The sequence below is a fragment of the Brienomyrus brachyistius genome, chromosome 12 (genome assembly GCF_023856365.1).
Source record: "Brienomyrus brachyistius isolate T26 chromosome 12, BBRACH_0.4, whole genome shotgun sequence".
NCBI lineage: Eukaryota > Metazoa > Chordata > Actinopteri > Osteoglossiformes > Mormyridae > Brienomyrus > Brienomyrus brachyistius.
The window spans coordinates 15,988,014-16,015,988 of record NC_064544.1 but is presented as its reverse complement, the minus strand read 5'-3'; the positions used below and the strand labels follow the sequence as shown (position 1 = coordinate 16,015,988).

At 39.8% G+C, this 27,975-nt stretch overlaps 2 protein-coding genes across 3 annotated transcripts in view; both read left to right on the top strand.

The window, feature by feature from the left end:
• Positions 1-144: 144 nt before the first annotated feature.
• Positions 145-21,538, top strand: LOC125704521 (astrocytic phosphoprotein PEA-15-like). Of its 2 annotated transcripts, none has more exons than XM_048970168.1 (4): positions 145-395; positions 15,214-15,388; positions 16,146-16,301; positions 17,074-21,538. In XM_048970168.1, exons 2-4 carry the CDS (start codon positions 15,217-15,219, stop codon positions 17,136-17,138), a joined length of 393 nt encoding a protein of 130 aa, XP_048826125.1. In that variant the 5' UTR covers positions 145-395; positions 15,214-15,216; the 3' UTR covers positions 17,139-21,538. The 2 variants fall into 2 exon arrangements, with proteins under 2 accessions (XP_048826125.1, XP_048826124.1); XM_048970167.1 differs by lacking the exon at positions 145-395 and adding an exon at positions 1,943-2,335.
• Positions 21,539-23,975: 2,437 nt separating this feature from the next.
• LOC125705232 (butyrophilin subfamily 1 member A1-like) overlaps positions 23,976-27,975 on the top strand; it is a 28,433-nt gene continuing 24,433 nt past the window's right edge. Inside the window, exons 1-4 of the mRNA XM_048971675.1 lie at positions 23,976-24,049; positions 24,731-24,810; positions 27,027-27,371; positions 27,630-27,914. Coding sequence (XP_048827632.1) covers positions 24,738-24,810; positions 27,027-27,371; positions 27,630-27,914 — 703 coding nt within the window. The 5' untranslated portion in view covers positions 23,976-24,049; positions 24,731-24,737. The remainder of the gene's footprint in view (positions 24,050-24,730; positions 24,811-27,026; positions 27,372-27,629; positions 27,915-27,975) is intronic.

Here is a 27,975-nt window from a genome sequence, read left to right as displayed (position 1 = left end):
TTTAACCAGCATCAAAGTAAAAGCAGGTAGCGTGCGGCACCCGACACACACACACACGCTCCGCTCCCCCATCCTCTGCCTGGTAGCATCAGGGGAGGCTGTGGACTGGAACGCAGAGAGCACGCGCAGTGTGCATGTCAGCCTGCTGCCTGTCTGTTTTTTGGTTCGTCTGATAAGCGGCCTCCGTCTCAGATCACTCAGTACCTACTGCTAGTGGCACAGGACACAGGCCTCCCCATGCACTGACTGTGCATCTTGGCGACTTTAGCTGTTCCCACCGAAGGCTTGGAGAAAAACGCAGGACGAGTAGATACAGTGAGACTCGCCTCCCCCACACTGAAGACTGAGCACAGCAGCAAGCTTTCTAGAGATCAGTTGGGGAGGTACAGCAGAAGGTAATGCAGAACCAGCAGTTTGCATATATGTGTGTGTGGGTGTGTGTGCGTGTGTGTATATGCATATACATACATACAGTATTTCATGTGGATCCTTTACCAAATTTTCCACTTATGGTTTTCAGTTTCCATGTTCCGATACATTTAAAGTGCTTTGAACTTTTATTGACATTGTGAAAACTTGATAGTATGCAATACTATCAAAGGTTACTACACTGCACAGTAGGCTTGAAATTTGTCTAAGTCATTTGGATGTAATAAGATGTAATAATTATTTATCTGATTCACAGTCTGCACTTGATTCTTTGAAAATTCTTATAAATGGAACTTACCACAGCATGATTTAACAATATTCATTCAGCACAAATGGAGCAACTGGGCATTTGATAAATGATCATTAACAGGAGGTTTGCGGGTTATTAACACATTAGTTACATTATGTTAACACGTGCTGCGAATAGACCTTGCAGAGCCCATAGCTGTAAGCATTTCTTTACAAGGTGTTCATATACGGAGCATGGACAATGCAAGGAGAGTCACCTTAAATATATGACAAACCAAATAACAACCACAAAACCCCTAAGAATGGCCTTCAAAAGAGAGCAGTACTTAAAAATTGTGCTTTTTGCGGGTGAATGGTGTGATGCGGTGCATAGTTTGATGCATGTCTTTGGCTTGGAGTTCCTGGAATGAGGCCATCGGACTGCCGATGAACTCTGCCTTCAGGACATTGGAAACAGTGGAAACAGGAGAAGGGGAACGGCAGGGTTGCTGTGTGCAGCTTACACAGGATCTGTGAGCAACATCCGCTATTTATTTGCATATATTTCTGCAGCGTTCAATAGGTTGCCCATGGATCTTACATCGTGAATGTCATTAAACCTATCCGTAAGCTTCTAGTTATGGGAGGGTTTCAACTGGGAGCCCGGGTACTGTAGCATAAAAGTACTGTTGATTTAGCCTCTCAAAGTCATTACATTACATTACGTTACAGTCATCATCCTGTATGTCGAAAGATGAAATGGTAAACCGCCAATAATAAAAACAGGAGCATACTGTCAATATTCCGAAGGCGTTCCATGGATTTTGCTGGGTGTGAGCTACAGAGGAATGACAGATGTCAACCAAAAAGCAGAGGGATTCGTGATTTACTTCTGTAGTGAAAACTAGACTGACGTATCCTCACAGCAGATGCTGTCTAGCCACGAGGCTACTGTAAGTCAACACCCTTCCTACCAACATAACTATGAATTTGTGTGTAGATAGATAGATAGATGGATGTCTGTATCTATACACACACACAAATATATATATATATATATATATATATATATATATATAGAGGGAAAAAGTTAATAACTTTCAATTCAGGTGAACAACTGAAAATGTATGTATGCCTTCATGGACCAAATTAAGAAGGAAGCGATAAGGATTCTACACGAATTGTATGCCGAAGCAGGAAACAAATAGGAGGAGGGGTTTAGGGACCGGATAGCCGGGTGACATCAGCCTCGAAAAATGTGTGTGTGTCTCGATGAAGCACCGGAATCAGACGGTGCGTGTGACTGGGAAAGAAAACTGCGAGGAAAGGGGAAAAGGCGTTCCCGTCCTCAGACCGGCGATCCTGTGCACAGACCGAGCGGACGGACTGAACCGCAAAATACAGGACGACACGCCTGTCTGTAAAATGATAATAATGATAATAAACCTTATATAAAACAGTCAGAACTGTATCAAATGAAACGTAGCAAATACATTTTATGAACCCAATACCCAGCGAATATATGATCGGACGGGGTTATAGCGCATGCTGAGCCCTTTTGACACCATAGGAAAAGATACTGACTGGACAGACGGCAGAGAGACAGACGGGGACACTTTCGATCTCTTTTTTTGTCCAGAGCATCTCTCAGCGGTCGGCTGATTCTTTCACTCCCAAAGTAAGTATTGTATATATTTCTCTATACTACAAACTGTTTTGGTGGCTTAAATTAGTTGGCTGTAGCTGCTTATTTTTCCATGTATTTTTTTTTTTTCATAATCTGGGTAAAGACGCACCGATTCTGGGAGTCGTGCATTCCGTTACACTCACTGTCGCCTGCGTTTTCATACCTAATGAGTTCGTGAGAAGGATGGACGTGTATGCGTGCAGCTAAACTGTAAAGTACTACAGCATTCTCTTTTTATTGACAAAAATCGTATTCATCTTTCATAGAGACGCGCACGCTAAAACCCGATTTAATTTGACACTTTGGACCTAATATGTCATGTAAATCGGATGTGAAAATTGGCATATAATAAGTACGAAATATTAAACAAAACAAAACAAAAACACATGAAATATGCAATTTGGTACGTTGCGATTACTATAGCCGATTATGTCCAGATTATTGTCATGATGTGTGTCTGTCACACATAAGATTAAGCCTTCACACTTGTCTTACGTGGCTTTTGGAAAGCAACCAGTCGTATGGTTTCAGACAACGCGCTTCCTCTTTTCTTCATTGATGAATGCGCATCAGATTCCGCACCTGAAGCCACACAGCCGTCATACTGAAACCCGACAAGCCTACAGCCAGTGCCAAGACGTACCTCTGGGAAACGAAGAGAGGAGGGAGGCCTGTGGATCCTGCCCTCGTCACCCTTCATTCAAAAGAAAACAATACATTCGCGTTTCATGCCCTGCCACTCTCCAGTCATTACCAAAGGGTGCAGAGCAGTTGTGCTAGAACATTCCACTGACATCCTGCATTTTCATTTCACTGGCTTTGCTTCATGCTGCTATCCAGCTGTGAAGAAACAAATGTGCAGGACTAAGGGATGCACCATCAGTAATTCTTAAAGAATCCCCAGTCTGGTTCGCCTGGATCCAGGTTTGAATGGACCTCTGGTGTTGACTTGTGTACAGCGACTGTAACTTGTGGCTGGCAGAACAACCAAGTCAAGTTTTTAGTGCCCTAGTGTGTAAAAGTGGCACCGTTTCAACATTTTAAAAAGATATATTTATATGAATTTTTATATGCACACACCATACATACAGTGTCAAACATTAAGGAACTGAAAACGTGAAGCAATACATTTTTATTTTTTTATTTAAAAAATTAATTCTTAGCAAAGATTTCATATTCTTCTTTCCTCTCGTTTTTCTGTAGTTCACATTTAAGCTGTGAGTTGTCCGCCTCTTGTTAGAATGAGACGTTCTACTGCAGTTATAATTATTTTATTGATGTTTTTTACTTCCCATTGAGAAAACCAGCCAGCTGAGCAACAATGCCTTTCCTTCGGCCACTTCCTGTGTCTGTCGTTCTCTGGGAATACTTGTGGTCAAGATGAAATGCTGCTTTCTGCCTGTTTACTGAAACCACCCCAATGTGGCCAGGCTGTACCACAGAGCGTTTATTTTTATTAAACACCTGCAGGCAATGATTAGGTTTATCCCTAAAATAGCGCAAAGCTATTTTTATCTGTCAGGAGACTTTTAACTTGACAGAGGTTTCGCCTCATTTTTTTTTGTGAGTCATTTTGTGGGGTGGGGAGTGGCGGGGGATTGGAGGTGAAGTGCTTGATGGTTTTTTAGTTGCTAGCTCTGCCTGATCATGAATAACGTTTTAAGTATCATGAAATGTATTAGTGCTTTTACACCTAAGTCATCCGTCAATACAGAAAATGTACATATTTAATGTTGTTCTGGAGAAAAGGTATCTGCTAACTGAACCTAAATGAAATGTCTCACTGGGGCTCATTTGATTTAATGCAATCTGATTGGGTTTAGCCTCAGCACTGGGAGGATAATTGGCTTGATTGACAGGGAGGGGACAGGTTGTTGTGAACTACGTCGTTCTCCTCTCTTAGGCTTTTATGCTGGCAGAAGGACTGCTTGCAAACTCACTGTAGTTTTGATATCAGTGCGAGGGGTTGCCCTCTCTTTCTTCAGGGACCGAAGGAGCTGAATACTTCAGTGGGACTGGGAGGAAACCATTCTGGAACACGTTCCTCTAGGCGTCAGTATGAGTGGCACGTTATGCAGTGCGTGATGCACTTTGCCTGTGAGTCACACACCTCCCATGATGCTTTGCTCGTATGTTAAGCGGGCCTGTGCCATGCTGCTCAGCCCGAGGGCCAAGTAAGAGAGTATCGCTGTAGTTACCACTGCCACCGATCCGTCAGTGTTGATGATTATGGCTGCCACAACTATTAGCAGAGGCTCACAGAGCTGGTGTCAATTGTCCACACTGGAGTTGTTCACTGTACATCCAGTTTCAGTTCCCTTTGTAGAGCTGCTTAGAGGAGCAGAACGCAAACAGAAAACGAAGGCATTTACAGAGAGCTCTTGCCGTTTAGCAGTAATGTAACCTTTTATGTTTCTATACATGCTAAATACCACCTTCTCACAATGTCTCGTATACATGAATCTCGAGACCCAAACCCTCCACTTGGAACGGACCATGGTACATATATGAAGCAGGGATGACCCGGAGCCACAACTCCCTCCAGCCGGTCGTGCCTAGCACAGTGCTGCTTTTCCAGTGTGTTGCCAACTTGCAGGTCGATTCTCCAGGCCTCCTGGACAAAGATTTGAGCACAAAAACTCAGACGAGGAAGAGAAAAGTAAGAAAAGTTCCAGACTCAAGTTTGTTTGATTGATATGTTATAGCATTGTCTCTGACAAGCTTAATCAAGACCTGTATAGCTATACCTCCCATTGTTCCCATGATGCACCAGTTCAAAACCAACACCCAGCTGAGTGTGAGCCTCTTCTTTTGGGTCCCAGCTAGTGCACACCTGAAGTGCTGAGAATACTATCATAGTACCGCAGTCACTGGCTGGACGTCAGTGCTACAGCGATGTCACAGCAATGTGGTCATTGCACGGTCCAGGTAGGCGGTCTGTAATTTTGACATTGCAGTTTTTTAATAGGGTGTGATAGACTCACAGGCTATTGCTTACTCAAGCGTCTGTACAGAGCTCCCAAAAATGTAATTATTTGTGTCCCACCCCCTTATCTTTCCTGAGTAAAATGGTCAGTGGAAGGTGACTCAGCACTGGCAGTTGTCCACACTGGATGTGGTTCAGTACTGCAGAAAGTGACATATGTGCTGGACTCATAATTGAGATGACGGCAGCTTCAGCATGGGGACAGGGTTAATAGTAGGCATTAAGCATGTGCAATCAGGCGCACCGGGCTCATTCCAGGTATGTTCCCCTGGCAGACACGCGTACCCCTCCCATCCAGCATGGTGGAAATATGCCGGTATCGCTCAGCCATTCAGAGAGGATCACCTTCAAAATGCAATTCATCAAACGACTCACCCCCCACCTCCCCCCGACTAACAGAACATTTCTGTACACATCTGCGTGTGCACTTACTGCAAAGATTGATCTACAGATGCCTTAGTGTCACTCTGCTACATACTTTAGGTTCTCCAGAGTAGGTCATGGGACATTGTTGAAGCGTTAGTTGAAGACGGATCCTGGCGTGCATGATGGAAGTTGATAACGGCTGTGAAAGACAGAGAGGGAAATGGAACAGCAACAGGAGACTGGAAAAAACTGTGGGGGAAAGGAAGAGCGGGACAAGCAGGAGAAAGACGATGCGAGATGCTGCAAAGGAGCCAATAGGCAAGAAATTATATGCAAAGATAGAACATGTGGATCATTACTCCTAAAAGACTGTGTAAAGATTTGTGTAATCTATGGTCTTCATGAAAGCATGCAGCATATATCGCTCCAAGTGTTAAAGCAAGTTTCTATTCATCTGCCGTACACAATGCTGCTTTTGTTCCTGCTGTCACACATGCAAGAGTAACGTTCTTCACAAGCCTGCTTATAAGGCTAATGCTCTTAAATAGTAACAGGGGCTTCGTCAAGCAGCAGCAGCATCGGACATACGAGGCTGCAGTTATTCTGTACTGGCATTGTACTTCCATGCTGAAAATCCATTCAGCACTGCTGTTCGATATCTATGGGAGCCATGTGAATAAGTGTGTATTTGTGTTATTGTGTGTGACCCCCCTGCTATATTCATATTCACATTTTACATACTGTATGCGTTTATGACATGAAGATGCATGATTGTGTGCCTGTGATCCTAAGAGGAAGTTCATGAAGTTGATAACTGTCGTTGGTAGTGTGCATATAGTATATATATATATATATATATATATATATATATATATATATATATATATATATATATATATATATATATATATATATATTTGTGTGTGTGTGTGTGTGTGTGTGTGTGTTGGTTATATTTATATTACATCCCCACAAAGACCTGACAAAACTAAAAAATGGGATTAAGGTTAGGGCTGGGTAGGGGTTAAGGTCAACATTTTGGGATTAGAGTTTTCCCCAAAGAAATGAATGGAGAGTCCCCATTCAAAGATATAATTACAAACATGTGTGTGTTTGTGTGTGTGTGTGTGTGTGTGTGTGTGCACTTCCTCACACTCCATTATAATCTCACTCCTCCTGCTTTCTTTCTCTCACCCCGGCTCCATTTCCTGTGCCTCCTTAACTGCGATACTTTCATCTTAAGGACAAATCCACATCTCTTTAATATATACAACTGCACAAAACATGCTCACATTACTGTCAGTGTTATCGGTGTGTTTGCATGTATGGTTTTGTGGTCTGCATCTGGATCTTTATGTCTTTCCATCTTTACTGAAATGTGTGCATGTGACTGCATTTCTCTGTAGATCAATAAAGCCGATTCACTCAATTACAATTCTGCTACCAAAGACGCGCAGCCCTCATTCAAGATTGTGAAATTAAAGTTTCCTAGCAACCAGGCCCTACTATCAATAGCCAGTCTGTGGTCTAAAATCACGACTGCCTAGCATGTATTTACTCATAGCAGGGGGAGCGGAGGTGTTCTAGATTTAAGTGAATGAGAGTGTAGAAGGTTTTGTGAAAGTGGGAAAACAAATTTGTATTTAACATGGTGCACGACACACATAGACACACCTGCAATCTCAGTGTTCATAATACCACTAATACATTTAATTATTCGGCACCAAACACATACTGGCAAGCAGCCCACACATAATGTTGTTAAATATATGACATCTGAATCTTCCAGTAGATGCACAAGAGAATAAGTGCATTAAAACATGTGGAGGCAAGCTTTGGTCAATACAGACCTCCGCGGTTCGCTTGGATCGGATGTGTAATGTACTCTGCTATTATGATATGAGTTTGCGGAGTTCTCAGACCTCAAATTAGGGACCATGGGTATTTTCTGATATGGTTTGTCAGTTTGCGATTTCGAGAGTCTAGTTAGTTCAGTGTGGACTTCTTTAATTCTTTAATTGTGTGGTAAAATTTCTCTTTATTGCAGTTGGCCAACTTATGGACTTAAACTGCAAGCATTCTGCAAGTCAATTCAACAGTTACTGTGTATTTTTTATTGCATTGACGTAAATGATTATGTTAGTACTGTAAATCTCCACTTTGTGTGGTTAGAAATCATCTCAGGTTTTTAGCTTTGGTAAGGCATGGTAATGAGAGGTGTACATTTACTGTGATAGGGAATGTCTTAGGTATGTTTGATTCTGTGTACTGTATGATTTTGGTCAATGAAGTTGTGGACTTAATTCATGCTGCAGTTGCCGCCTTGTTTCACCTTCTCTCCTCCGAAACGCCGCATAGCTTGAAGAATGAGACAATGTGAGACTGTGAGAAAAGCTGAAGGCAGCAGGGAGACGTGGGGGACGTGAATGTGTGCCGGCAGGTCTGTGAATGACATTGAGAATGAGCACAAAACAGATGAGACAGAAGCGGGTGGAAAAAGCTCTCAGAGGGACGTGACGGTGGCTGCATCTCCCGTCTTCAAGCGACTCGCTTCCACGTCTCATGGCCCCTCCTTTGCACAAGCCCTCTCACTGTCTGCAGCCCTGCGCTCATCCCTCCACCTCTCCGTAATTGTCAAATCCAACCATCTGCTCTGCTCCCGAGGCCTTCCTGAACCGATTGCCTTTTAGATTAAAAAATCGGGGTCAGGGAGTGAAGAGGGGGCAAATGCTTCAGTATGTGAGTCCAAGTGTGGCCACACACGCTTTCCGTCTCGCTCTCTCACACACAGCAGGATTCCCAGGGCTCACAGCTTTATGTCATAGCGTTTCTGGTAGTCTAATCCAGGCTATAAAGGGGGACAGCCTGCAACAAAACTCTCACATTTAGATTCCATTAGGATTCAGAGGGAAAAAAGAATAAAACTATTATTACTAGTATTACTGTGTTTTTTTTTTTTTTGATAAAAATGAGGGAAAAAAGAGAAATAAAGCAGGTAGGGGGTATGGGAGGAGGTTTGAGATGGTCTGTGCGTAGAGATTAGTTTACATTTTAATACAGATGGTATTTCCAGCTGCTGTTATTTCCTCTGGTCCAAACCTGAGCAGGAACTGCCTGCATGCTACTGACAGGAAGTAAGCCTGGCTGGACAGTCACCACTGGATTTATGCAGCAGCTACAGTAGCTTCTGCCGGTGACTGAAGGAAACTGGTGATGAATAGAGCAAGGATGGCATGAAGGTGAAGGAGAAAAAGAGGGGTTACATCTTAGCGCATTTATTTTTTTCTAAATTTCTAAATAAGCACTCTGGAATTGCAGCATATTTAACAGTATGTCATGTATAATGTTGGCTTTGACATGAACATGCATTCCCAATTCATTTGGGATGGAAAGGATGGGAGGAATGGGAGTATTTGGGCTCTGTGGCTAATCCATGCATGAAATTAGATTCTCTATTGATTGTAAATAGTAATAATAATAACAGTAAATTTTCTATTTTTTTACGCCATTACCTTCCAAGCTTGCTCTACAGTATCCTGTATTTACAGTAGCTGTTTTTTTAAGAACAAGTTTTGTGCATTTGCTAGTAAGAAAAGTGTTTCTCTTCATGACTGATTGTTTCTAAAGGAGAACAAGCTGCAAGTTTCTGTCTTGATCATCCTTCACATTCTTGAATTTAGTTGCTGAAATAGCAGAAGCTAATTAGATCATGTTCCCTTTTTTTAGTAAGGCAAGCAGGAGAAAATGGAAGAACTAGATAATAGAACTAAAGCTGTTAGGCTTACGTTATGATATGTATTAATTTTTTTTTTTGTTCTCTTTTTTAAATTATTATTTTGTTTAGCGTGTACCTTGTTGCTCCCATTTGGAATCTCAGTTCTTTAGTTTTGTTTATCATTTAATTTTGAGTTTTGATGCATGAAATGAAGACCCTTAACTGCAGCAGTGTCAGCTGTATGAAATATGCAGTTTCTGTGCACATATGTGACAGCCAGACAGCGGTTTTTTACATCATGTAGACAACGGAGTGCATTTGTTTTGCTGCATTTGTAGCATTAATGAAATGCAGCAATCATGTGTCTCATAAAAGAAATATGCTTTAATCAGATAACAGTATATTAATGGTATAGTTTTATCATAACACTTGAATGAAGACACAAGCTGGCCTACTTTCCGGAACTGTTCCTGGCATCTAAATGTATCGGCATGTTTGACTTTATATCTGAAGGCTATGCGTATTGGCATCACACTAACAAGGCAAAACAAACTTTCAAGTTTTCCTGCTTTGAAACTGGTCTACAGAATTATTGGAAAAAAGATTATTCAAAGCGGTAAAGTCATCATGGACCAGTTTTTCGTCGTTTCATAGATCGTAGGTGCAGTAGGCCTGACCAGTCGTCTTGGCTTTTAATCTCACCAGTAAGAATTATGCTGGAGATTGGGTGTCATTATGGGAAAACATCAGTAGCACATGGCCCGTAACATGGTCTTTCTATGCAAAATTTGAGAGGCTCAATGTATTTCCCCATCATGCATGAGCAATTAAGTGTTTTTCAACGTGATATTCACATGGAAAATAAAGAAGGATTCTTGTTTGTTCAGATGGAAGTGTTGGTGTTTTGAGTCATAATGTGCACTTGGTATGGGGTCTTTCATACATCCAGCACATCTGAATTAAAGTTTATGAATGAGCGTCCTGCGGAAGACTTATGAAGTTGCCTCCGTCTGGTTAGTGCGCTTGGCATGTTCACGTGATGGGGCGTAACTGTTTTTCTGCTACAGTGGGAATCATTTTGTGGCCCTTTGTGTTAATGTGAACTCAAATTGGGGGTGGACTGGCAACAAAAAGCAGCCTGGGAATTTGCCGCTGACTGGCGGCACTCTGGGTATATAAGCTATATATAACGCTGGGGTTAGGAAACAAACACTGGGCCACACAAGGTCGGCCCACTGGGAAAATTCTCAAACTTCCTGATGGTCAGCCCGCGCCTGACTTGGGCCTTTAATTCTGGTGCAATTTGCTCTTGTCCAAATCCTTGATACTAGAAATTGTTATGAAGTTATGCTAAGCATTTATAGGTGAAAAAAATTACATTATGTAAATAAGACATTTCTGTGTCAGTGCTGTACCAGCATAAATGTGATGCACTTTATTTGCATGCATGAGCATCTCCTTTAATCTGCATCTGATAAATAAGAGGCAGCAATAAGGATAGAAGCAGGAAAAGATATAGTGTAGTAGACACAAAGGCAGATTTTTTTTTTCTTAAACTGTGAATTATTTTTAGATCTCACTGCTAAATCCCTCTGTGGTTATTACTGGATAAATAAAGAGAAAAGGAAAAACAGAAAATCTCAGAAAGCCTGGATTGCTAAAATCAAGATTTATTTTTTAAATTATGTTTCTAGCTGTTTGCTGATGCATAAAATTGCACCCGAATGGTCACTTTAAATCAGATCGTGAGGTTTATCGGAGCCTAAAATGGCTCAGAGGGTCTCATACATCTTAATGTTAATGCAGTTTGCCTGATTTGTTTTGAGGAACATGTAACATTGTCCTTAGCAGATTAAATACCACGTACTGGGAAGAGGAAGAAAAAGAAGCTTCCCTAGACATGCTTTGCTGTAGGCATCCTCTGCTTCCTCCTCATGTCAACTGATTGTATTTGGCATCCTGTGAGACTCATTCATTTGTCATAGAAATGTTCCAGGTTTATGAAATTGGTAAGATGTAGGGTTTTTCCATTTGAGACTGTTAACAATTTTGAAAGCTGCATTTCCCTTCTCCTACACCTCAGCCCAGAGTGTCAACTGCTTCTTATAAAAGGGGCAGTTGTAAGAAATGATTTCCTTGGCTATCAGTTCCTTCTGCAGGGTCCAGTAAATTCCAGGCTTGTTCTTTGTGCCGTTGGAAGTTCAATCAGTCCAACTAATTTCTCTAACTGCTTATGTAATGTTTACAGTGACTTTGGATACAATACCTGGAATTCTGTATGTCATGGTTTTGGGATACCATCATATCACAGGGAACGTAGTTAGATTGTAGTCAGTTTAGAGATTCCATCTATAAACTGCATGCCGTGGACTGTTGAAGGCAACCTGTGTACTATAGTTTAGTTGCAAACAACTAATATATAAGATTTAACATTATGACCCCACTGTCATTATATTACATCAGGTTAGCATCAGTGACAGCAACAAAGTAATTTTCTGTTCAAGGATAACATGGTGTTTGGTAGTGCAGTACCAAAATAAACTCATGCTGTTGCATTGAGCCCCTTAGATGTGAAATGTCTATACCGAATGGAAACAGTTCACTGGCCTGACAGATAGATGCTGTTAGAATTTCTTAGAGTGGCTCTGAGAATCTACAGGGCAGAATTACACATACAGTACGGGGAGGGAGAACAGCACGGCGTGGCATAGCAAATGCAAAACTACTGATCCATGAGTGCGTTTGGGAGTATGACTCATCAGATGTGTTATAGCAGATTCCTCAAGGACTCTGAGTCACTGCACTAAGATGGGCTTTGACAGAGAGTAGGGAGAGCCCATGTCACATTAGGATGGATGGGTGTGTGCTTGCGTGCATATGGTGGACGTCTGTTGGGTGTTCATTTGGAGCATCTTAAGCTAAGCCTTTCATCCTCAGGGTTGTCATCGCTAATGTAACCCCCATCTTCCTCTTTTTAACTTTCTCACTATCAACGTCTCATTCTCTCATGTGGTTTTAGCTGTCGCTAGGTAACAGCCTCTCCTTTGAAAGGCAGAGTGTGCCCTGTTTCCACGGCAACATCAGTTGGTAAAGGATAAATGGTCCTGGGTGGTGGTTTGGGGGGGGGTGAGGGTTAGGATGACACAACAGATAGGATCAACAGAGGTGTGGGATCCTTCTTATGGTCAATTCAGTGAGACAGACTCACATCTCCCAAGCACTCCTCCTCATCTCCCAAGCACTGCTCCACATCTCCCAAGCACTGCTCCACATTCAGGTGCCTTTGTGCGTAGGGTGAACTTGAAAGCAAAAGAACAGTTATGGTATTTTCATAGTGATCATGTCAGCAATAACTGCATGCATAAGGAACTTTTGTGTCCGATGACAACATTTAATTTCTTTTCATGTTTACGTGCATGCTGTGTTCATGGGTTTGTTGTTGATGTGCATTAATTTTGCATCTGTGTGTGTGTGTGTGTGTGTGTGTGTGTACATGTGGGTTTGTATTTACCAATTTGTGAGGCCCATACATCCACACAGTGCAGTAAAACCTGTTACTTTTTAGCTTGTGGGGACATTTTTCAGGTTCCCACGATACAAACCTCAGTTTTATAAACATGTGTGAATACATTTAAAAAACTTAAATAGCCAAAAGTCTCATACTGTATTTTGTTTGGCTACTTATGGTTAAGGTTAGGGCTGGGTGGGGGTTAGGGGAGTTGTGACTGGGTTCTGGGGTTTTCCCACAGAATTGGGAGTCCCCACAATGATATGAATATATGAACTCTGTGTGTGTGCGTGGGAGAGAATTTGTGTGTTTTTGTCCTTTATGGAAACCATGTCGCTGGAATGGTCTCTCCGTGGTGGAGTATGCGCAGTATGTGAAGAGGAGTGGTCCCTTATGAAAGGACTCAGTCTGACCTAAAGTGACTCTGTGTGAGTTGCTCAGGAGTCAGTGATTCCCATTTGCTGTCATCCCCAAATCCCTTCCCAGATCTGAGAACTCAAGTGCCCAACACATTTTCAGGTACCTCTGACTCATTTTAAATTCTTCATGTGCAGGACAAACTAGTTATTTCCTATTTTAGTAGTATATAATTTACCAGATGTTTAGATGTTTATATAATTCCTCTGTACACCATTCTAGATAACGTGATTACTAAGAGGGCCGTATTGTAAAAGTCATTTACATAAGTGTTGCGATTGTGTTAGTATGTTCACAGGGGCATTTGTGCGTGGGCATGTGCCTGGCTGACTGTGTATTCAAGGCAGCAGCTTGACCTCTAACCTTTCTGGTGGTAAAGGGAAAATATTCCTGAATTGCCCTAGTGCCACCGACACAATATATTACAAAATGCCCTTACGCAAAGAAAGACGATGGCCACTTTCTCGCTCATGTGCGTGAGACCAGAACTGGTACCACATCCTTTTGCATCGTTAAACAGAACTGGGTGCTTTAAAGGCATATACATATACCTCGAAACTTAAAGTCCACTCACTGTCACTGTGTGTCTGCGAGTATAAATGTGTGTGTGTGTGAGACTCCTCTGATTGTGTGGAGCTGGTTAGGCCTGGCGTGTCTTGGTGCTTGTGTGTCGCCAGTTTAGTCGCATGGTCGGTTGTCATCCCCACACGTACAGATGGGTGGCACGAGGGAACTGAGTAACCCACAAAAAGAGCACATTGTGCTTCTCCTGAGATGTACTGGGCCAGAGGCAAATGTTGGCATAAGGGGCGATGTGAGGTGATGGCTTGAGAGAAACTGCTTGTGACATATGAACAAATGTCCTTTGTTCACCTGTCATGTGGAATGCTGGTCATATTCAGTCTTATCTCTCTGCATGTATATCTCTCTGCATGGCCCACCTCCATTTTATTTAGTCATATCCAAATAGCATTACAGAGATATATTACAACGCAGGACAACTATCTAGCCATTAGACAAAGGGCTTGTAATCTCAGCAAGCTACAGTAAGGCAATGAACAGTTGATATTTAGATTTTAAGATCCAGCTGCCTTTATTATTATTAAAATATTAATATACAGGAAAGGGCAAGGAGGAAAAAAAGGCTATATAGCCCTTTTTGGATATAAGTGTTGCCAGATTAATGTGTTATGTATTAATCTGTTAATTAGTATGGTGCTGACTTGATGTATGGCGGTTCGCTTACTGTGTTGCTCCGTTTTAAGCTGACTCCTAACTAATGTCCATCCTTGGCATAAAGACATTGGTGATTGTATTCTTTACTTTGTTATTTTAATGATGGGACATGCAGGTTTAGCTGCTAGTATCATCTTAGCTCAGCTTGTCAATAGACGTGTCTTGTAATGTTCAGCTGGTGGCAATGAGTGATATCTCACATTTTGGGGGACACACTGGTCCTGTAACCAGTTATTCTACAGGCAGTTTTTTGTTTCAGTCAAGCATAAGCAATGCTGTTTGGTTATCCGTGTTGTGTTGCATTAGGTGGACTTTGGTGATTTTGGGAGGCGGGTCCAATTTTTAAAAAGAGGAGTGAGGTGACTTCATACTGTAAAACAACATAAAAGATGGCAGCCACACAGCTTTTTAGTATAGAAATGCTGCCCTCTCCTGGAAGTTAATTGGAATTTCACTAAATGTTTTTTTCAGGTATATCTTATGCTTGCGCGCCATGGACGATTTTCACTGCATTTTCCCACTTATTCATTTTTGTTAACTTATGCTTGCTGTCTCAAGTGTCTTTTCATTTCAGTTGTCCTCATAAATCTGTAATATGCATGTTCCTTTGTTGGGAATAAATGTTACCTTCCTTTGCACAGGCCATGTCAGAATACAGTGACCTTCTCAGCGACTTATCAGATAACATCACCAAAGAGGATCTGGACCAGCTCAAGTCTGCCTGCAAGGAGGACATCCCTGATGACCAGAGCAACGCCATCACTTCCTCATCGGAGTGGTTCAGCTACCTGGAAAAGAATGACAAGCTTGCACAAGGTAATAAGGAGGGTGAGGCAGGGAAGCTGTGCCGTAGGAGACAGATGAATGAGAGAGAGAATGGGATGGAAAAGAAGCTCTGTTTTGACTGGGTTTCCATGCTGAGTCGTGACAAATCATGCAGGTTCTGCAGGTATTTTTGTGATGACGTGCCACATAAAGCACCTGCGCCAATTGCCCTCTTCCAGCTCCTAAGGGCATTTAATTATACATGCAGAGCTGAGATTCAAAGGAGACTTTTACCCATTTTTGAATCAGAATCAAAATACTTTTATTATCCCACTGGAAACTGCTTGCAGTTACAGATTTTACAGTTCACAGTTACACAAAAAACAAAGACAAACGATACCCAGTACCACACACAGCATTTTTTTATATAAAAATAATTAGTAATAATGGTCTGTGAGAATCGTCTGAAATATGGAAATCGTTACCGAATGATTTCCTGAGGCTTTCATTGGTGCATTTCATGCTGAGGAATCTGTGACTGAAAGGGTTCTTCTGTCCAAGCACGACAGCAGGTGAGCCGAATTGCCCATGATCGACTGAAGTCTGGGCAGCGTCCTGCTCTCCGTAACATTGTCAATAGTATCCATTGTCCAAGTTATGTATTACACTGGAGCACAAGCCAGAAGGACCCGTTCTGGAACATACTGTATCCCAGCAGCACGTCCATAATTGACAACTTTGCTACCTGCAGATTTTTTTGCCTGTGAGGTAAAACTAAACATATGATTCTCTCCTTGTGTGCACATAGACAACCTGTCATACATTGAGCACATCTTTGAGATCTCCCGGCGTCCCGACCTGCTCACACGTGTCATTGAATACCGAACCACTGTGCTGAAGATCACAGAGGACGATGACATCGACACCAAGCTCACACGCATCCCCTCTGCCAAGAAGTACAAAGGTATGTGCACCAGCCGGTCCGAATAACATGGTGATCTCATTAAGGCATTTATTTTGGTGGGTGAGAGAGACTGGAAACACAAGGACCCCTCTCTGCTCATTTCTTAAAAATCCAGTATTCAGCCCACGGAACATTAATCGATTCACCCAATTCACAATTCGGTTTACTGTATTGGGTACACGATTCGATGTTCCATTTGAATAAGCTGAATAAAGAAAATTTAATTACGAAAAAAATGCCACAATTTTCTTTTGCATTCTTTATCAAATTAAATATGCCGTTGGTTGACTTATTAAAAAAAATTTATACCTTTTTTTTCTTTTTTTAAATGACCAACGATAATTATTTAGAAATATTTTTACTGATTGATGTAAAATACAGTAACCTATCAGCTAAAATATTCCTTTTATTTAAAATGAAAAAAGTTAATCACATATAGGACCATTTATGAAGGTTTATGAAGGCTGTAGTCAGGCTTAAACATGAAACATCAATTTGGCCACTTTCTGCACTCACCATTCCAGAGTGTTATTTCCGTCGGTTTCATTAGTTGCCTATTCATAGGGGGCAGGCCATCTGCTGTCAAAACTATGCTATTGCAGTTAAGAAAAGAGATTATGCTGCCTAATAATAATTTGAGGTATTTCACAGCTCATTTTTTTATTTGCACACTTTGAATCATTATGAGCTACTGTTACTTATCATTGCTCACTATGTCGTCACCTGCCTGTTCGGCCGTAGAAGTAGACAACCATTTTTCTTTTCCATCTAGATGTCATTCGCCAGCCCTCGGAGGATGAGATCATCAAGCTGGCCCCTCCTCCCAAGAAAGCCTGAAGTCAAAGATCCTGATTGCTGCATTGCTCCCCTTCATCATAACCCAGCCCCATCTCTCCTCCGTGCCCCTGCCACTCTCGACTATTGCACATCACAGTGGCACTAACAGCTGCCTATCAGCCAGACAGTCAGATTTCAACTATCACCAACTATCATGGACTTAAGAGAAGACTGGAAGGAGAGAAGAAACTAATAGAGGGAAAGCACTTCCATTCTACAGCTGAGTGGGTTACCCCTGTGCCTGTATACTTTGCTATTGCACACTAACACCCCCAGTACAATGCGTGTTTGTCTCTGAACCCAGGATACATTGCCCAAATATTTATACCGCAGTAAAAATACATATGACACAGTGCCATGATATGCTGTGTCGACTTGCCCTAACAGGCGACACCAGTTGTGAGTTCGAGTGCTTTTGCCTGGCACAAGCTGAATCACTAAAGTTGTTATGCTGTATTTTCATGTGCTAGACAGTATATTCCTGGTGACAGAATACCTTGGATGTTGTGGAAATTTGTTCAAAAACACAGTCACCGCAGAACAAAAATCCACTTGACAGAATTCCATCTGTGTCACTGTTATTTGAAGACCAATGTTTGCCTTGTGGACGATTAATATCTTGAATGATAAAAATATATTTTTAGGAGGTCTTTGTTGTTTTTATTTGGATAACTTTCTGGCTTAAATATTACATTTTGAACACATTTTAGTTTGAATATCAGCAGTTATGAGAAATAAATCTATTAACCCACATAAATGTAAAATTCACCAGGATTTACAAGTCAGCTATTTTAATCTTTGTAGTACCCCGTAACCATCTTCTTTCTGGAAAAATAGAAAACAAGTTTGTTTTTTCTTTCATCAAGTATGTTTTGCATTGCCTGCCCAGTGTGATTAAGATTAAGAACTGTTAATATACCTGATTGAAATTAAGGTATATCATAATGCAGATATTCTTTGAAATATTTATTATATTTTACTATTGTGTATTAAATATGTAGTTATGATTTTCGTAGCTAATGAAGCAAAAAAAAGATGCATAAATTTTTTTTTTCGTCATAATGGAGAAAAATTTCATATTAAAAGCAGGCTTAATGTATTTCTAGTGCACAGTCCAGATCAAGATAAAAGGTGCAGGAATGGACGCTTACTTCTCTATTTGGTTGAGAACAAAGAGGACTGTGTTTGAGAGAAAGCACTTTGTGAGGAAGGAAAGTAAGCAAATGTACGCTGATTCAGACAGAAATAAGGAAACACTAAAATACTGCGTATAGAGATACATTGGATAAAACTACATTGATTACTGTGGTGTATCTGTTAGAGATAATCTAACCATGCAGTAGTGGATTTGAACCTGGAGGTACACATTTGAACAGTCCTGCCATTGTAAACAAATATGCACCCAGACTGTTGACTGAACTCACACAATACAATCACTGTGTCTGCAGTAATCAACAAAGCCTTAACTGAACTCAGATGCCACAAGAAATGTGTGAAAATTGTAAATATGCATGTAGCCCGGGCCCAAAAATATTGCCCTGGTGCTGAAGATCAAGAAACTGACAACTGTCTGAAATTTTTCCCCTTTAAAGTCCAGTTGTTTGTTTTCAGCACTAGTGTGGGAAACATCAGAGTGAAAACAGTCTATGCATTTTGTTGTGGGCTAACGGCAGGATGAGTACCCATGTATCCCTTCTCCGGCTTCTTTGTTTCTATTGCTGCTGTAGCATTTTGAAATTTTAGAGAACTGGACGCCCATTGATGACATCACCCTACTTTCCCTGTAACATGGATGGGTGTTTTCCTTCCATTCTCCTGTTTCTGCAGGCTAAATAGACATTTAACGTTTGCACTGTCAAAGTACTCCATGCTGCTTGAATTGTAATTGTAAACCTATACCCAGAATCAATCAGGGAGGTTCCCGCTGTCCCAGGCCATCCAAGTAAGTGGCTACAATGGTTGTCCTGGTGGAGATGTTAAACGGAACCTTACAGTCCACTATCAAGTGAAATTGTCACTATGGAGATATCTGTGACAAAATTATAATTTGTCATTTTTTTCATGGCTATTTTATAAAACTTGATTTGAGGAAAAAAAACATTTTAAAGGCCAATTCAAAGATGTAATGGGCTTTTGACAGTTGTGTTTGAGGGGCTTACAAGCTTAAAAAAATGTAAATTCCATTGTTGTCTGTGCTCATTCAAAATTGAACCTAGTGATAAGTGTTTTACAGCATTGTGTGGCACTTCTAAGACCTAGCAGATGAAACACACATAAATCTGTCATTAATAGCCAAGGCTAAAATTTAAAACGTTTGTGGAACAGTTTTAATGCTTAGAAAATATATTATGGGATGGTCAACTCAGAATACCAACAGTTATTAATTTAAATATGCAGTGCATTACATTACATTGTTTGTTAATTTGTATCATTTAAAATCATTTTAAGCTTATTGCAATAGGGGACTATGGGTCCGGCAGTTGTTTTTATTAAAATAAATTTGAAGAATCCCATGATATACTTATGACCATTTAAAAAAATTTAATTTAGTTGTACATACTGTATTATTATTCTGTGTTTATTGATTAATTTATTTAATTCAGGTATGTTAAAATGCTGTACTTTTTAAAGGGTTAAAATGTTTACCGACTGCATATGCGGGCACAAAAATATGTGGGAATTTATGTCAAAAGAAAACTGTAAGAATTATTAACAATGGTCAGAAAATGCTGAGGTGAAATTGCAGTCATGTAGCTCTTTTTACCTTTATGAGGTGTTTTCTGGAAAGTGACTTTCAAGGTTTGTCGCATTATTCGTAGTTGGATCTGTCCTTGATCTGTCTGGAAATGCCCTGACTTCGTAATACTGTTGCTTTTAATTTGTGATTGTGACTTTTGAAAATGAAAGCATTTCTTTACTGTTGTGAAAAACAAAGCAACAAACTTTAATCTTTATCAGAGAAAGTGTCCAAATGGTCAAGTATGTTGCAAACAGGTGTTGGGAACTTTTTCAGAGACCAGGAGACGTTGGGATATCATAACAGGGGTATAAAGTAGGGTTATAGGAAGTATTTAGATTTTGAAATTAATGAGTCCGAGGGGGATTTGTGCCATAGGGTTAAAGCACAGTGAGCCAGTCTATTCTGTGCATATGTGTGTCTGTATGGATGACTGCTGTATGGACTGTATTGGTGGAAATGGTGTCCTCGTGGACAGAATTTATAGTTTTATAAATTCTTAATAATAGCTTGATTAAATAGCTGGTGCTACATTACAGCTTGGTTACAGTGCATTAATGGCATCTTCAACTTGGCCAGACAAGGTGTACCGACAAGCACTGCAGACAAGGTACCAGTCACCCTTAAGGGTATGCCATTAGATTAGATACAACGCTAAATAAGAACATCCTGGAACAGACCTGGCAACCTACCATAGAATGGGTTTGGGAAAAAAGTCCAGCAACTGAGGGTCTTTGAGTTGAAAATCTGAACTGAAGGAACGGAAAATGTGAAATGAGTTTACATGATGCACTAAAGCGAGCTTTCATGCTATAGAAAAGTGCCAAGTTGCTTTACTTGTAAAACTGTGGATTTGACTTGAATGAGTAGCGCTCATTAGGTCTGTAGATGTTTAAGAAGCAAAAATGATAAGAATAATTTGCAATGCTGTACAACAATAATGTTTTAAGCCACTGTGTGTGATTCAGTTTCATTTTGCTGTGGAAGGTAGTGAAGGTAGTCATGCTTTGGAGTGCGGGCAGCTGCATGCGTTGATTTGCGGCCTACGACAGGAAACTAATAGGAATCCATGCCACAGTTTTGTCTTTAACAGTGTAATAGCTACACATAATTAAAATATCAGGCATTTACCCTTTAAATTTTATTGTACTGTATTTATGATGGTTTATGTTTGACATAATCATAAAATATTCAAAGAATATGAACTGAGTCCAGCACAATGGTGGATTTTTCATTAACGTGTCCATCAATCAATGATTTGTGAAGGAGGTTGCCTTAATCGCAGAGCCTGTCCGTCTGATTACAGCCTGATTAAATTGTTCAATTCACAATACATAAAGTGAGACAACACTTGCTGTTGTAGAACGTCACATATTAAGCAATTTCATGTTTTAATTATATGCCTTATCTCTTCAACTACTTAATGCAGATTAAACTCATCTTGTTTCTCAACTGGTTGCTATGTTTCCTCTTTGTCTTAATTGTTTGTTTTGTGTTCTTTTTTTGAAGTTACAGAAAAAATATGAAAACATCAAAAATATTTTCATTTTTAACAGTTAAAGGTCTGGCTTGATGAAGGATTATATCATACTAGGCTAAAGAAGGTGTTTTATTTGTCGAGCTACAATGAATATAAATATTATATATATATATATATATATATGTATTAAAATATATTTGCTAACCTATTCCACTTGTGTGATGCTTTTTGTGTAATGGAGCTGAATATATACTGCATGGCATCTCAAGTACATTTGCGGTATTGCAACATGAGGTTCCTTTAGTTGTATATAAACAGCTGAATCCTCTACTGATTATTTTATCTAAGATGAATGAGTCAGTGATGAAAAGTGGAAGCGACACAAACGGATTTTATCTCACCATTGCAAATAGAGGAGACCCTGCAGCGAAAAGCAAAATTTGCTGTTTATTTAACGTAAATTAAATAGCAACAGATATCAAAGATCAGGGTAAAGATGTCAGTAATGAAATGTATATGCATGAATGAATGTGTACTACAGTATTATGCATGTTTATGGGCACATTGGCTCAAAACAGAAAGACAGCCACTGGAAGAACCGAAAGTACAGCCTCTTAGTGGCAGCCATTGCTTTTTTCTTAAAGGGTGCAGGATGCCATAAGCTGTACTTACTGTACAAGATTACTGATCACTGTATGATTACAGATATACGCTGCATGCACTTCATTGTGTTTCAAATGATCAAGTTCAGAGTCCAAGTCCTGACTTAATTATCAAAACACTGCGCTGCACGCGGTTGTCGGTTGTACTCTAAAGTTAAGCTATTAAGATTAATAATTAACAGAGTTGGCTCAGAACGTCTTAGACTGCTCATGAAAGCTAATTATGTGTTCATATGTACACTTCATGGTTACCTTAAAAAAAACAGAAACAAGTTGCTTTAAAATCTCCAGCTTAAAATGATTTTAAAAAGATCCTCTGCAAACATCCTCCCTGCTGCTCCAGTACACACCATGTCCACATTATAATGACAACTGTGCGATACACGGTATGTCCTGTCAAGTTCCCTCAGTTAGTGTGGAAAAGGGCATGTGGGCGGTTGATCATGTCCAGCTTCTGCTCTCCATTTCCTTTAAATTAAATCACAAGTTCACTTGGAAGTTATGCTGTTACTCTGTTAATGTGCCATTTATCAGATATAACCAGTAGCCCCCAAGCAGTGGCATTTGTCTGAGGTATAGAGAGACTAATTGGACAGGCTGTTAAAGTATGTCGCACCTACTGGGCCTGGTTTGAATTCTTGCCATCACTTCCCTTCTTCAAGTTCTCTGAGTGAATCATTTCATTTTCAAAGCTATAATCTGGAAGTGTCTTGTTTTCCAACACACAGGCTTGGAAGATGAAGCAACAGCTTCAGATCTGGTTGCATATGCTAATTTCAATGTGTAAAATATAAATATATGAATCCATATAGCTTGTTATGAGGAAACGGGGGAGTAATTGCTATACAGGTATTACAGCCATGCATAATTTTTTATAAATATATAAGTGCCATATGGTCATAAATATGGTCTGAGAAATGCAGCATCAGGCGATTCTGATGTGTGAACGTCATAGCGTGTCCTTATACGTTATTCTTAAGACAGAATGCCATTTTACAGTAGTTTTTAAATATTTGTATTGAGTAGAAAGAATTCACTCTACAATAATGAAAGTGTATGATACAATAAATAAGTAAACAGAGTAACAGTGTTGGGACAGATACATTTGAAAAGTAATACTGTATGTTACAGATTGCTAGTTACCATGTTAAAAATGTAATGCTATGTAACTGTTTTCATTATTTTTTTTATAAATATTTGATCCCAAAAAAAATCCTGAAGAGTCAAATTTATCCAAACAGATTCGCTGACCCATGTTGTCCAGAAATATGCCAAAAGAAGGCATTTCTGTGTGGAAAAAATACACAGAGAAACAAAATGAATGCTATGTTCTACATATAAGCTAAGTATTTTTTTATAATTATTTTAATGTATATTCTCTCTAAATGCATGTGTGAGTGAATGGTGTGTGAGTGTGCCCTGCGATGGGCTGGCCCCCCATCCTGGGTTGTTCCCAGCCTCGTGCCCATTGCTTCCGGGATAGGATCCGGACCCCCCGCGACGCAGTAGGATAAGCGGTTTGGAAAATGGATGGATATTCTCTCTAAAGTATCATCGCTTTTTAGGGAGGACAGATACACTGCAGGTGCACTATACCGACTAGATATGTATGCAGTATATATGATATTCTCATAGTGTCCAATTCACCTAACGTCCTATTGGACAGAATGTAACCTGGACTGTTCCACGAGATCTTTCACCTTCAAAGCATGTAGACATTTTTATAGTTTCTGTCATATGTCAATGTTTTTCATCGTCATTATTTTGATCAGAGCACATTATGACAAAACTGCTGGTCAAGTTCATTTGTTGGTTCTATATAGATAAATTTTAAGCCCACTGTAATGTAAAGCACAGCCTTAGAAAATCTGAATATTTAGAGTGTTGAGTTTCTTGTAGATTGGCCAGGAGATGGAGTCACGGCCTAACTTAACTCCGACAGCCAATCATTAACTTAGGCTTGTCAAGTTACAGGCTGAAAATGAAAGTGTAACTCTGATCTCCGTCTGAGATAAGTGGCAGTACTTAACAGGTAAGAAGTATCATTTTTGTTTTTTGTATTTGTACTTTTTGTTGCTGAGTGTTCTTTTCCAGCTACCCAAAAAGTAGGGATATATTTCACTGCCAGCCTTGTAATTTTCATTTTGGGGAACAATGATTTTATGTAGCGCTTGGCTAGTCACACAAATTGTGGAAGGTAGGTTATTGTGTTGTTCTGCAGGGTTGTTCCTCGCAGGTGAGGTTAATTATGTTTAAGGCACTTCTCAACCTAATGAGAACGAATTGTCTCAACAGTCTCTTTTGGAAACGGAACAATTCTTAATGTATCATGTATTTTTTAAACTGTAGTTAAGATGTTTTCATTGAAAGATCTCGAGGCACCGATAATACAATTATATTTATAGATGAGTAAAGTAGAAAATATTTGAAAGAATATAGTATTCGGAATGAGCAGAATAAATTATGTATGTGAGGTAAACGGCAAAAAAATGTTGGTCTTTATTGCAATTTAAATTCATCATATTACATTACAGAATATTGTGTATTACTGCCAGTAAACTAACAGCTCTCGTTTTGAGGTAGGTAGGAAAAGCAGTGGTTTAATAAGTGGTCTGAGATGGTACTAACTGTAACAGACATGGTGCAGAGGTTAGAATGATTATTTTGACAGTATTGCCGTATTTGTGTCAGTGCCTGTATATTCTTCTGTCAGGTGTGTTATGGGAACCTTCAGCAGACGAGGCCTTGTGCTGATGTGTGTTACCTTCACCATATCATACAGCGCTAATGCAGGTAAGCCCACTGATTTCATCTACGCTATTCTCCTGATACAGAAGAGTTACAGTAATTTCCATTCATATTTTAGGTGAATGCGATCATAACCAAAAATAAATAAATAAAACAAATTAACAAATTTGGTCAAATATAGAAAAAGCATAAATATGATTTAGATTCCATACATCCATCCATTTTCCAAACCGCTTATCCTACTGGGTCGCGGGATTTTAGATACGATTTTTAATAATTAATAACAGACATAGAAGGTCAGTAGCAATGGTATTAAGAGAGCTGACTGGTTCAACAGATCACTGGTGATACTAATTATGCATAGTGACTGGCAGGTTTTATGAACAAATGAGAAAGACAGTATATAATAAATCTTTCAGAACAGGAATGGGAGCGTGAAGTAATGTAACCCTTTCAGTAAAGGCACCCGACTTGTGTTTTTCCTGACATTATATGTTAGAATCCATAATGAAGGTATAATATACACTCCTGGGCAAAAAATGGGCCATAATGTAACTTAATGTTGTGCAGTTAGGGTTTGGCCCATGGAACTTACAATAAAACAGCTACGTTGTATCTAAGTACAACCTTCTGACAAGTGTGTCAGGTGCATGACAGATAGATGAGAAGCCAGCAAAGTCTGCAGACTAGTGCTAAAGGGAGAGAATCGTGAGGCATATTACATCATTAAATAATATACATTATACAGTGGCTCGCAAAAGCATCTGGCCCCTTTGAAAGGCATCATAATTCTTTGAATTATAAACGATTCGTACACATATTTATCCATACAGTATTTTTATTGTGAGCTCATATGCTCTAACAAAACATTTTCAAAGTGAAAATGAACCATTTTCTGTCGATATTTAACTGAGGAAGAAAAACTGAGAATTTAGTGTTTCCATGTGTATTCTACCCCAACACATGATGATATTTTATCAAGAACCCTTTTGCTGCAATAACAGTCTTATTTATTTTTAAGTATGTATTTAGCAGCTTTGCACATTGTTCAGAAGTGATTCTTCCCCATTTTATTGGCAGAATTTATTGCTGCCCCCCCCCCCCCCCCATAGAGGCCTGTTTTATGAAGAGCTCTTGAAATTGTGGACCTATGCACCTTCACTCGGTGCCACTTTACAAAAAGGCTACTCATATAAACCCTTTATGAATGGTTTATAATCTGATTATTAATTAGGTCGTAACACTTTGTAAATTATTAATAGACTTTTTAATTTTAAACCAGTTATAACAGAGTTTTCTTTTTATTAATAAGAACATAAGATCATAAGAACTATACAAACGAGAGGAGGCCATTCGGCCCATCAAGCTCGCTTGGGGAGAACTTAACTAATAACTCGGAGTTGTTAAAATCTTATCTAGCTCTGATTTAAAGGAACCCAAGGTACAGCCTTATTGTAAAGTGGTACCCTTCCCTCCAGTTTCAGTAAAAGAGCATTACAGTCATCTGCGAGTGATGGTTGGATTTTTAGCAGCCTTGTTGTACCAGTTGACGTCTTGCTTTGATGCTTAGTTTTGAGGGACGGCATGTTCAGGTAAGTGTCTGGGTGCTGTCTGCTATGTGATGACGGATCCAACAGTGCTTAATGGAACATTCAAACTCTGAAATTTTTCAATGACTTTCATTGACTCATTTCAATTACTTTTTTTTCTCACATCATGCTCCTTTGTCTTCATTTTTTGCAGTGATTGTCCAAAAAAGACAATGGCCCTTCAGAAACAGTGCTTTTTATATCCAGGGAGAAACCTTACACCAGCACTCACAAGTAGAACCTAATTATGTTTAATTGTGGTCTAATTACTGTCACCTTTGTATTGTTATTAATTTGTCATTTGTGTAAACCTGGACCTTCCAAAGCACAGGGGTTTGAAGACTTATGCCAGCGGCATGTATCATGTTATTATTCTTATCTTGTTGATGTTATTAGAGCTATTTTGGCAGCGGAAAATATAATGGAGAAGAAGTGTTATCAACCAAATGTTGTTTGCAAAAACTATGAATATATATTTTATACTCCAGTGACTTTCAAGGGGGTTGAATACTTTTACAAGCCACTGTATTTTATTGCAACTTATGCCCTTCTAGTCCTGGAATGCGTTCTTCGGACTGCCTTAATTAAACAAAACTATATCTCTTTTCAGTTAACCATGACATTAGCTGTCATACGTGTTTCTCTAAAATGACTCCCATTCTGCTCTTGCAGAAGACATCAACTCAATTTTAATAGTTCCCTCTACTCCTGTGATCGTCACAACTGGCCATGATGTCCTCCTGCCCTGCTACCTTTCTCCGGAAAGAAGTGCGGTTTCCATGGAAATCAGGTGGTTTCGAAACCAATTCAGTGATTATATATACCTGCACAAACCCGGGATTGACAGTAAGGGCAATGGCTATGTGGACAGAGTGAGGTTATTTTCTCAGGAACTGGAGAAAGGCAACGTGTCACTGTTGCTTACAGACGTCAGGCTGGCAGATCAAGGTGACTATAAGTGTCACGTCAGCCTTGGTGACTGGTTTGAGGAGCCCACCCTGGAGTTAACAGTCAGGCGTGAGTTATTTCTGTCAGATTTACCATATACTGTAATATTATCATTTTAATCAAGGCACTGTGGGATGTCATCACATGTAGCATTGCCGATTGCGATATTTAAGTAGCAACATCCAGTAATATGTTCAAAAACATAATGACAGATTTTGGTTGCCAAAAACATGTAAGATATAAAGCAATGTTACATTTTATTTAACATATAAATTATTATATTAATTTCTGATACGACTTTAAGCATATTTTTTTCTTTTTGCACAGAACCAGGAAGCAACCCAATCATTGAGGTTCTAAAACGTAACAGAGATTCAATAGAACTACGATGTAGCTCTGAGAACTGGTATCCAGAACCCAACATGCTTTGGACAGACAGTAATGGGAGGGAGATGGAGGCCCAGACAGACAAAGCCAATCAGAAATCAGTGGGTGAAGCCTACAGCATCAACAGTCAAATTAACATCAATCAGTCCTTCGAAGACGTTGTGAGGTGCCTTGTGGGAGAACAGAACCAGAGAATCCATTTTGAGTCTTTAATAAGGATTAGTGGTGAGTCATCCTGTCTCAGTCTTTTCAAGAGTATATTATTCTACTCTTCAGTAACTGATAA

Bases quoted from the DNA above. Each gene is read 5' to 3' on its own strand.
- LOC125704521 (XM_048970168.1), top strand. From the start codon at position 15,217: ATGTCAGAATACAGTGACCTTCTCAGCGACTTATCAGATAACATCACC. The intron at 15,389-16,145 runs GTAATAAGGAGG...GTGTGCACATAG, and splicing joins GAATGACAAGCTTGCACAAG to ACAACCTGTCATACATTGAG. The intron at 16,302-17,073 runs GTATGTGCACCA...TTTTCCATCTAG, and splicing joins CTCTGCCAAGAAGTACAAAG to ATGTCATTCGCCAGCCCTCG.